Here is a 12464-nt window from a genome sequence, read left to right on the forward strand (position 1 = left end):
GTTTTGTTTTTTGTTTAGTTTTTGGTTTTTCGAGACAGGGTTTCTCTGTGTATCTCTGGCTGTCCTGGAACTCACTCTGGCTGGCCTCGAACTCAGAAATCCAACTGCTTCTGCCTCCCCAGTGCTGGGATTAAAGGCGTGTGCCACCAACACCTGACTTCCTTTATCTGTTAATTCCATGGGATTATTATAATGAGGAAATTAAATCATATAAGAATATAAGCACCTCTTTGTAAATAAAATAGAAAGTTTGGGTTTCTTAATTTTTGGTTCCATGATTAAGACAACCAAAAAATGAGACCATTATTCTTAGATCTTTAACTACTGAAGCATCCTTCTGTCATTCTGTTTTTCAGTCAGCTGTTACAATTCAGTCTAATATATTGTGAATCTTAAAATAGAATGTTGTTAAGTATCCTTTTTTTAAACTTGTGTTCTGATATTACAGATTTATTTGAGGTTCTTAGATTACCAAATGGAACACTCAAATGAATGCAAAAGAAATTTTGTGGCAGTCTATGATGGAAGCAGTGCTATCGAAAATCTGAAGGCCAAGTTCTGCAGCACTGTGGCTAATGATGTAATGTTGAAAACAGGAGTAGGAGTGATCCGGATGTGGGCAGACGAAGGCAGTCGGCTTAGCAGGTTTAGGATGCTCTTCACTTCCTTTGTGGAACGTAAGTAAAGAATTTGAATTTATTACCTAGTGTTCAGTCATTCACAATATGTTTACTGAATACCTACTTTTTGACAGAAAAAAAGTACTTTATCTTGTAAACTGTCACACTTTACTTTTTTAACTTAACAGGAACATTTTTTTTCTCCCACTGGCTTACAGCAAATCCTACACCAAGTCTGAGCTAACACAAGAGTAAAGATGGTCAGGGCAGAATCTGGGAGTCAAGTTACAGCACATTAGACACATAATGATCTATAACAGACTTACCCGCCATAAAAACACTATTTTATACTTTTAAACATGGAGTGAAACATGTTTATTTAAAAAGCATCAATATTAATTTTATTACAAACTAGTGAATTGTCCAGAGAAATATTTAACTCTTTTAGAAATTAGTGCTTTGTTCACATGAACGTACCTCCATAGGTCAGAAGACGATATGAAAACTAGAGTTAAGGATGGTTGTGAGCTACCACATGGGTGCTGCTAATTGTACTTGACTCCTCTCAAAAGCAAGTATTCATAACCATTAAGCCATCTCTCCATCCCCAAAGTAATACTTATCGGCATGAATAACCATGTATCCAAAAACATGTTGAAAGGAGTGAAACATGATTCCTATTTTTAAAATTTTTACTATTATGCAGGAAAAAAGTGTTGGCATGTAAATAGCAGCATTGGGTCTGTATAAAGAGATTGCAGACATTAGGGGCTTCTCTAGGAATTTTTTAGCTTAAAATAGTTATCAGGCAAGGAATGGTAGTACACACCTTTAATGCCTACACTCCAAAGGCAGAAACAGACAGATATTGAACTCATGGGCTTGAGTTCAAGGCCAGTCCAGTCTACAGATGAGTTTCAAGACAGCCCAAACTACATAAAAGAGAGATGCTATCTCAAAAAACAAGCAAAAGAAAAGTTATCAGCTTGGCTGTTATTGACTTCTGCAAACTGTGAACACCAAACTTTACATACTCTGTTGGACATTTTAGGTTTTTTTTTACTTTTATTCTTAAATAGTTTTGAATTTACAGATTTATAAAAATACTAAAAATTTTATACTTCTATTCAGATTTTCTTATTGTTAACATCTTTGAAAACAAGATTAAAATTAGCATTGATATACTATTAGCCAATCATTAATTTTGCCCTTAATGGCTTTTTTCCTTTTTCTTTAATGTCTTTTTGATGATCTAGTTTCCCACATTGCTTTCAGTTGCCAAGTATCCTTAGTGTTCTCCATGTCAGCTCCCCAGTCCTTACACGAGAAGCATACTAGTTAAGTGTTTTAATAGTCCACACATTTGGGCTTATGTGATGTTTTTCAAATGATTCACAGAGAGCACGCATTTCATCTAAAATACTGATGTGCCTCCTCAGTGTGTCATGTCATCGAAGTATGGGTATGGGGTGCTAACTGTCTTAGTAATGCTGATTACTGATTGGTTACGATATTGATTCCACCATTCACCATTTTTCTTTTTCTTTTTTTTTTCTTTTTTTTTTTTTTTTTTTAGTTTTTTGGTTTTTTGGATTTGGTTTTTTCGAGACAGGGTTTCTCTGTATAGCTCTGGCTGTCCTGGAATTCACTCTGTAGGCCAGGCTGGCCCCAAACTCAGAAATCCGCCTGCCTCTGCCTCCCAGGGTGCTGGGATCACAGGCGTGTGCTGCCGCCACCACCCGGCTGACTCCACCATTTTCCTAATGGTATGCCAGTTTTCCCCTATGACAGAATTACTCCTTTTCTTTACTAGTCTTTTGGGAACTGAAAATATCTCTTCACAACTAATTTTAGCATCCATTGAAGTATTCTGTTTGTAACTTGCAAGAGTTATTTGTTCAGTGTGTACCTAATGATAACTTGTAATTTCCATCATTCCTTCTTCATATTCTAATTAGATTTTTGCTGTGAGGTAAAACTAGTCTAGTCTTTCCCTCAAATATGTTTTCAGTTATTGTGTGCACTATTCCTAGGAAGACATAAACAAATGTCTGTTCATGACAAATAAAATTCAATGATAGGCCAAAGTCAAGATGCTACCAAAACCCAGTTTTATGAACCAGTGAGTTTTACCATGGTTACTTACAAGAGCAGAAGTAATTCAAACACACCTGACCACCAAAGCCAACTCCACCATGAATGACAGCTCGCAAAGCTGGAAACCTGGAGCACATTACACAACTGGCAGGCAGCTCAGCTGGTCTGAGAGTCTCTCAGCAGTCCTTACTACTTACTTAACTCTGAGGAGGGAATGGACTAGTGTTTCTGTTTAGTTTCAAGGACATGCACAAGTTTTTGAGTTGTTTACTCTTCTTATCTTTAAGAGCTTCCCTACAGGATAGAGATTTTACCCCAGAAGATATTGCTATACACCAATTGTATATATACCAGTGAGTTTATATGTATTTATTCTGCTGCTATTATATTGCAGGGAATATTAAAAAATAATCCATGTTACTGTCAGAATAGCACCAGTGGGCAGTCAGTCTTGTTTCTTAGCCCGGCAGACAGGCGGACCTGTTCTCAGCCTGGCAGACTCTCTGACTCACAGCTTCAAAATCTCACTAAGTACCCATGGCAGGCCACTGTCACACACACCCCATGCCTCCAAATTCCCTTGGCTGGCTGGATGCCCTGCCAGGGTACTTTTCTCTGGAACCCAGCTGAGTCACCTCATGAAGGAAAACACCACACAATTGTAGTTCAGAATCAACGGGTAACACAATCACTGGGCACAGCAACTAGCATCCTAATGTGTAAGCCATTCTAAGTTATAAATCCTCTAGTAGCGGATCTGCCACTTGAACCGGAGCCTCCCCTACCTACATTGTGTCCTCCATGATCTCTCCCATCCAAAAGGAAGTATCTTTCTCCTGCCTCCCCTCTCCCTCTCTGACCCATTAGTCCTACCTACTCCTCACCCAGTGATCGGTCCCCTGAAACCATTATTCATTAGGGGAAGGTTCTGCTGCATCAATATATTACCATTATTATTATTATTATTATTATTATTATTATAGAATCCTGGGATTTTATTGTATAAAGTCCCAGCTTCAACCCCATGAGTCTGCGTTAGCCTCCTCTCACCTCAGTGTCCAGTCTTACTTTTAATACTACACTTACTGACATTACTTGGTGAAACAGGCCTACTGTACTTTCCCAACCCTAGAACTAACCATAGTTATTTCTATGGTTAGTAGAATAACCATAGACATACTTTATTCCTTTTATTATTGTGAAAAACATGTCTAGGTTTCCAAATATATTTATTTATTTAACCCCAATATACACATAATTTCAAAACTACTACATACATTATCTATGTGAGGAATGTCCTAATAGAGTATTTTATTTGTGTGTAGTTTTTTTTATGTATTATGGTAAAATATACATCAACCAATTCTACGTGTTTATGCAAATTAGTGGTTCTTAATATTCAGGTATATCCACCTTATACAATTATGGCCATTGTCTTAGTCACTGTTTAATTCCTGTGAAGAGACATCAGGACTAAGGCAACTCTTATAGAAGCCATTTAATTGAGGGCTTGCTTACAATTTCAAGGCATCAGGTCATTATAAACATGGTATGGATGCAGCAGTAGGTTAGAGAGACCTACATCCTGAGTCTCAAGTTAAGAGAGAAAACTTGGGCCTGTCATGGGCTTTTGAAACTTCGAAGCCCAACCCCAGAGACATACCTCCTTCAACAAGACCATACTTCCGAATCCTGCTAATCCTTCTCAGATATTGCCACTTTTTGATGATATGAGCCTATGGGGGTTGTTGTTATTCAAACTGCCACACCACACCATTACAGGTATCTCTACAATGCGCAGAAATGTTTGTTCGTTTCTTGAAACAGGTTGTAGTTCATGAAAATTAATCTGGAATTAATTCCCAGCTGCACAGGAATTTTAATGAACGATGCCTTATAGAGGAATCAGCCTTCATAGCAAAGAAGTTTTGAATAGTTTCCATTCAGCTTCCCTTCCATGTTTTGCTTAGGGTTTCCTGAGAGCCACTATCTTCCTGTTTCCCCAACCCATACTGAGAGCCAGTAGAGGCAATAAGATGCCAGTTATATTACTGATATTGTGCACGAGGTGACCATAGTCCGGTGTTCCAAAATCACCCAAAACTACCTCTTTACAGTCCTGGCTATATTTTAATGAGGTTTATTATATACTTATTAAGACAAAGACATTGATTGGAGAGAAATTTATTAATCCACTACATTTTTAGGTCTTTCACCTTGAAAAGAAATTTTGGGATTTTGGTTTGGTTTGGTTTTGGTTTTTCAAGTTAGGGTTTCTCTGTGGAACTCACTCTGTAGACCAGGCTGGGCTCAAACTCAGGCTTCTATTTGCCTCTGCCTCCTGAATGCTGGGAATAAAGACATTCACCACCAAAGACCAGATGAAAAAAAAACTGTGTGTGTGTGTGTGTGTGTGTGTGTGTGTGTGTACTCTGGATCACATGGTACTATATGCTCAGTTTTTTCTGCATGTAGAATTTTATCTTAGCAGAAGCAAGCACACTGTATTATGATCCAGTATAAAAAATGTACATAGGAAATGGAGACAAAACACTGCAGAAATACACTGATTAAACTCTTGAGAGAATTTAGGGCATTTTTCACAGATGAGAAAGCATTAGAAGTTTTCTTGAACTAGGCACCTGTAATGTCAATGCTTGAGAGGCTGAGGCAGGAGGATTGCAAGTTAGAGGTCAACCTAGGCTATCTGTCTCAGAAAACCAACAGGAAAATAAAATTATCTTAAAAGCCAAAAGGCATTTAAGAAAAGTAGACATTCCCACCTGAAAGAACTACCTCTACTCAGCTAAAGTCAGATTCTGAAGTACAAAATAAATGAAGATGGGTTTGTGGTCTGTATGTCACTGTTCTTAGCAACATAGTTTTCTTTTTTCCTGCAGCTCCCTGTACAAGCAGCACTTTCTTTTGCCATAGCAACATGTGCATCAACAATTCTTTAGTCTGCAATGGTGTTCAAAACTGTGCATACCCTTGGGATGAAAATCACTGTAAAGGTAAATCCAATGTGAAGGCAGCCTTTCTATGAGGATTGGGGTCTTTTCATAAGAAAGGCCCTAAAGTTCCCTTTCTACACGTGTGCCCACCCTAGTTGCCTACACGTGTGCCCACCCTAGTTGCTCTAGCAGGGCTACACACATAGGAACATTTCTTCAGGATAATTTTCATGGATGTTATAAAAGAACTATTCAACAAAAGCATTTCTTTGTAGAGTGTATTTTCAAGTTATTCAGAAGTGTGCCTCCATATTTTATGCTGTTTTATATTATTGTTGAACTTTGTATTATAAATACCCTTTTTGTAGCTACCAGAGAGTTTAGAGGGTAGCCTCAAGAACAGAAGGACTAATATAACCAACTAATAGGTTCTTGGAATGAGTATGGAAGCACTGCCTAATTATACCAGCTACTAGATTATTATAAAAGCACTACATTAAAAAACGTTTTTTTCTTTCTTTTTTCTCTACATCAAGTTATTTCTATTTCTCTTTTTTAAGAGATACATATTTATTTTATGTATCTAAGTACACTGTAGCTTTCTTCAGACACATCAAAAAAGAGCATCAGATCCCATTACAGATGGTTGTGGGCCACCGTGTGGTTGCTGGGAATTGAACTCAGAACCTCTGGAAGAGCAGTCAGTGATCTTAGTCGCTGAGATATATCTTCAGCCCAAGTTATTTTTATTTCTAACATATGCTTTGAAAGGTAAATGTGAAGATCATAGACATTGGATACCTATAACTTGGTTGCCACTTGAGTTGGAAAAAGAAAATTTATCCGTCTTTCATCTTTCTAAGAGTTGAATAAGCAAGTTCAAACAAGTGCCTCACTGTGGGAAGCTGATGTATACTCTAATGGCCACATTAACTACTTGGCATACAAGTATTTTATCATTTGAAAACAGGTGGTGCACCTGGATTGTTAGTCTGATCCCACAGATATGAATCAACACAGTAGTTTGTTGAATCTGCCTTATAGCAGAAACTTAATAGATCAAGAGTGTTTGTTTTTTAAATTTTCTATATTAATATAATTTGCAAATTGTAGGCCCTTGTGAACCTTTTGAGTAAGGGAACCAAGTATTTTAGTTTTTCTTTGCCCTATCCAACTATATCATTATTTGTTACTTGACTCAGAAATCATGGGAATAGTATTTTCTATTTGTTTAAAAACCAGTTTTTCAGTGTCAGATATATTTGACCCAAATTTCCTGTTTTACCTAAAAATGCCTAGCCAATATGTATTGCAACTCCTATAAATGAATTTTGAAAAATCTCAACATTTCTTTCTTACAGAAAAGAAAAAAGCTGGACTATTTGAACAAATCACTAAAACTCATGGGACAATTATTGGCATTACATCAGGAATTGTCTTGGTCCTTCTCATTATTTCTGTTTTAGTACAAGTGAAACAGCCGCGGAAAAAGGTTATGGCTTGCAAAACTGCATTTAATAAAACTGGGTTCCAGGAAGTATTTGATCCTCCTCATTATGAGCTATTTTCACTGAGAGAGAAAGAGATTTCTGCAGATCTGGCAGATTTGTCAGAAGAACTTGACAACTACCAGAAGTTGCGGCGCTCGTCCACGGCCTCCCGGTGCATTCATGACCACCACTGTGGGTCTCAAGCGTCCAATGTCAAACAAAGCAGGACCAACCTCAGCTCCATGGAACTTCCCTTCCGAAATGATTTTGCACAACCACAGCCAATGAAAACATTTAATAGCACCTTCAAAAAAAGCAGCTACACTTTCAAGCAAGCTCATGAATGCCCTGAACAGGCTCTAGAGGACAGAGTGATGGAGGAGATTCCCTGTGAAATTTATGTCAGAGGGCGAGATGACTCTGCACAAGCATCCATATCCATTGACTTTTAACTGTTGACGAAAGGCATTATTATTGTGGGTATGCAGCCTACACCAACACCCATTCTGTCTGCACATCCAGTCTTGTCTATCAAAGTTAGAAAGCCCTTCATAATTTATCATAATGTTGACAATTTTATTATCTCAGGCAATCTATGTGTGAAACCAACTAAAAAACTTAATGTGTTCAGTGAAAAGAAGTCATCATCTGTTGCTGGTATCCTACCTACAAAATACCACCAGTCCAATAGCAGTTGAGGAGCGAGTGGTCATGTTGAGTCAGGTGGAGCAGCCTGGTGCTGTTAACATCGGGTATTGTTTGTGTTCGCACAGCCCCATCAACTTGATCTCACAGTGAATTTAAAAGATTTTTCTTTATATTCTTTTTGCCCATTTTTCTGTTACGTTTTATTTGCCTGCAATTTTACCATTTCAGTTTCCTGCGGAGGGGAAAAATATGTCACTTAATTCAGCATGGCCATGTATTTGCTTTTAAATGTGTAACATACGGCTAATACTATGATGGGTGGCAGTTTAAGACACAGTCATAGTTCATTTCTTCCTGACTAATTTCTACACTGTTGTCTTTAATAACTGCATCTTTAGTTCTGTTTTTCTGTGGGAAGTATATGACATGATTTATCACCTTTAAATCATGTTTCATCTTAGTTATACTATAAAAGTTAAAATCCTGGATGCTAGATACACATGAGAAGAATTTTGAGAAAGATTAAAAACTTGTAGTAAGCTCTGAAGTTTTCCCAGATGGGTCTCAATTCAGTGAGAGACATTCACCCCAGTAATCAGGGTCCTAGACCTCCCCTGTGAGCAGACCTTTAATTACAGCTCCATGCAGAGCTTCTCAGAACTGTATCCCTATCATCTTTCAGAAAGATTTCTGTTCTCTTGGTATTGGTTTGTCTTTGACACATGACCATGGTTGGTGGAAGCTTAAAGAAATTCTCAGAGAAACTGTGTGAGCCTTTACATAGCTTCTGCTTGGTACAGTGCATTTTCTACCCATTATTAAAAATAGCAACTTCAACTTTTTTTTAAGCTGCACTCTTGACTTTGTTTTGTAAAGTGTATAAAACAATAATTTATAAACATGATATCAAAACTCATTGTTTTTTAGACTTTTGATATTATTTGATATTGTATAAACTTTATTAGATCAAGTTTAAGACATACAAGACAATTTCTTTTTTAAGTGTTCACAGTAGTGACTTTGTGTAGAAGTACACTGTGATGGGACTGTACTATAATTTATTATAAAAACCTTGCCCATGGTGATGTGTACATACATTTTTCTTTCTTTTACTGCTGTGTTAGTTGGTAATAATTTTTCACTGTGTGATATTTATTGTTCTAAATCACAACAGAAATCTTACATTAAAGTATACATTAATTCATGATCATTCAATTATATTATTTATAGCAGGAATCCTTTGACTAAGCTGTAGATGAGGAAGAATTCATATAGTTAATGATAGCCAATATAAATAATGCCATTTTAAAGAGGTAAATTCTCAGTTTCTATATTGAACTAAATTTCCAATAAATGAAAAGTTTAGGTTTCACTAGATATCATTTATTTTTTTTAAGTACTACGTAAATCTGAAATCCCAGATTACTAAAAACACTGACCTTTAGTGTGATATACTTTCTGACCAAAGTAAGTTTTCTGTATGACATTTTTTTTCAAGAAGGAAATTATATCAAAAATATGGGAAAACTTACCTTAGGCATAAGCATGACTTAATTTTTTAAGTCAGTAGGTGTTCCTGCTTTGTAAAATAGAGCTTGGAAAAGTAAAAGGAATCTCAAAACATAGGAATCACTGAACTATCCAGACAAAAGTTAAATAACTGTTCTTTCAGTAACTGTGAGCATTTTATTAGGTGTCTTAGGCCAGCCACCATTCCAACACCATAGTAAATACTTAAATTGATAGCTATGTTATAGTGAAATAAAAATTAACATTTCTTTATAAATTATATCCATTATAAAAATAGTTGTCATACTCATCATTAAGATTATGGAGTTTATAGTATGCCTTGATACATCATGAGCACTTGTAGCTGTATTTATATTTTTAACACTGTATCCTATTTTAAAGGAATTTGAAGGGGTTTACAAAACAGTTGTTTGTACAAAACTGAACATCACAACCATGTGAATTTGCATGATCTCATACAACTAACTCAGCAAGAGAAACTTAGATGATCATTTGGTTCTAAATTCTCTAACTAGAAAGTCTTTCCTTTCTAGTTAGAAATAGAAAACACTTATATTCAGAGACTAAAATGGAAGCCATAAATTTACTAGTGACAAATAGGAAATTTATCTGTCTTACATGAGTTATTACACCCTACAAAGTGTTAAACATGCCTTCCAATGAAAAGTACAAAGCTGGAGGGTAGTAAAAAGCTCCAGTGCAAGAAAGTACCAACTATATGATACCAAAACATTGCTATCTTTCATCCCAAGTTCACTACAAGCTGTCAGCTCCCAGTGGCCACAGACTGCAGCCTACACCTCCCACTATCTCAAAGACATGGGGATAAACTGTTATTCATTTGCAGAAGAGGGTTATAAATATTTAACAAAAACCAAAGGATATTCACATTTCGCATCACGGATCTAAAAGGTTCTCTTAGCTTTGGTTTAGGAGACTCTTTGTCACTATCCTACGTGTGTTTTGTATAACTGCTAAGCATTAAGGAACCACAGTCTGCACTGAACGTTTCTGTAGTTCAGATACTACCTAATGAGGGTATTTCAGGAACATGTCAGCTAAGATGAGAAAAGGCTGCTTCTTGTTCCAGGAATAATTAGCATTCAGAGATTATACTTTCTTGCAAAATGGTGTCTACTGTATGCCCACATTTCTTTACTACAAGTGTTAAAAGAAATATGCCTGAATCACATTGATTGTGGACAGAAGGAACTTTATCTTTGTTCTGTTTAAAGATCCAAAAGAGATGATCTAGTCTAGTTTTGTTAATGAGAAGATGAAACCCTAAAGGTGAAGTAGCTCCCCATGGCTCCAAACTCCTAGCCCAGTGACCTTCCTTGGCTTCTCTCCTTGCTTAGCTTTTAAAAGTCACACAACTCCAAACATCAGCCTAGATGTTCCATGCAAAGCTTGTTAGTTATGCTTACTTAAAATGTAATGCTGTAATTTTGTATACATTGGGGGTTTCACCCTCCCTTTTTAATTTACATAACACTGTTCTATCATTTTTGTTACTAGGTTTCCTTGGCACCTGCAAAATATGTAACTACTGTGAATTCTTAGTAAACAGTGCTGATTAGCAGCACATGAGCCAATGCAAGAGAGAAAGCTCTCTGCTTTCACTTTCGTATTTTTTTAAGTTAAAATTAACAATGTACATTATAGAAATTAAATATTGAGGTACTGTATCTTGAGTTTTGAGAATTATTTGAGTATGAACCACTGTAAGAGAACAAGCTGACCTGGAATATCCTTTTACCTTCCTACACCATCTGTTACGTATTATAAACCTCTCCTAGTAATATGTTCTTTACTCGGCTTTTTAAAGTACTTTTGATTATATTTTTGAGATTGGTTTACTGGCTCACAAAGCCTCCAAGCTAATGATGAAGGTGCACGTATAGTGAGTAAGTACTACCTAAACTTGTTTTTTTTTTTTTAAGCAGTAGGTTTTTATTAGAGATAAATTTCCAGATCATGTAATAATTCTCATGTGCTTAATCCAGATTTGGCACTTTAAAGTGCTTTACCCTTGAAATGCAAATAAAAATTCCTGTTTTGATTTTCTTCCTTGCCTCAATTTCTGAAGTGTATAAAAGTAGAACATTTAGGCCAATTTGGGCATTTAGAGGCCCTTCAAAAACAGTCAGAATTTCCTATTTGCTATTTTACAAATAAAATAGTCATAGTTGAGATTTATTTGTAAAAAGAAACTGTGGATGATTATTATACTTAAAAAGCATTTTTTTTTACTTTTAAATTAACAGATGAGCTTTTTAAAAACATTATAGAATGGAGAGCTGAAGACGTGGCTCAGGAGTAAAGAGCACTTACCAAGCTTCCAGAAAACCAGGGTTTCATTCTCAGCACCCACATGGCAGCTTGCAACCACCTTTAACTCCACTTACAGAGGATTTATCTCCCTCTTATGGCAAATGGATTCCAGGCATGCATGTGACACACAGATATATACACACTCATAGCTCTCAAATTGGGCTTAAGGACCACTCAGCAAGAGGAATCCTTCCAAGTTCTAGAAACCTATCCAACTACCCAGGGCTAGATCTTGGAGGAGAATCCACAACTGCATTTTACTAAACCAACACAATCCTCAACCACATTCTAAGCATTTATCCTTATACCCACATATAAGTGTAGTCCTCACCCATCATCAAGAAAATTTCTCATTGTAATGGAAGGAGACCATTACAGAAAGCCACAACTGATCAAACTACAGAGTTGTAAACCCAATCCTAACGGATATTTCTACAACGCAACTGTTCCTAAGACTTTGGGTTTGTGTGAAGATGATTGAGAGTCACATGAACAGGAAGTTTGCTGTGTGTCTGTCTCCTGGAACTGTCAGAAAAGCTATGTCCATGAAGTCTCACCAACATGCCTGCCTAAACATTACCTGACAAGAATGACATCAATAGACATGCTATCATGGAAGGGGAAATTCAAAAGACCTTGACCCTAGACAAAGAACTATATGCAACTAAGAAATGCTGAGAACTGGAGAAATAATATTCCCAAGGGAAGAGCAAAGCAATTTTCTGGTTATCCAGTACCACCACATGGTCAGCCCTGAAAGCAAACACACATGTAACATCCAAATTGAACAG

The 12464-nt window shown here is 36.6% G+C and overlaps 1 protein-coding gene across 2 annotated transcripts in view; it reads left to right on the plus strand.

The window, feature by feature from the left end:
- Nucleotides 1–11406, plus strand: part of Neto2 (neuropilin and tolloid like 2) — a 58638-nt gene extending 47232 nt beyond the window's left edge. For both annotated transcript variants that reach the window (XM_052166978.1, XM_052166980.1), the window contains exons 7-9: nt 449–677; nt 5618–5731; nt 7033–11406. In XM_052166978.1, the coding sequence (XP_052022938.1) occupies nt 449–677; nt 5618–5731; nt 7033–7613 (924 nt within the window). In that variant the 3' untranslated portion in view covers nt 7614–11406. The remainder of the gene's footprint in view (nt 1–448; nt 678–5617; nt 5732–7032) is intronic.
- Nucleotides 11407–12464: the final 1058 nt, after the last annotated feature.

Source organism: Apodemus sylvaticus, chromosome 21, assembly GCF_947179515.1.
Source record: "Apodemus sylvaticus chromosome 21, mApoSyl1.1, whole genome shotgun sequence".
Lineage (NCBI taxonomy): Eukaryota > Metazoa > Chordata > Mammalia > Rodentia > Muridae > Apodemus > Apodemus sylvaticus.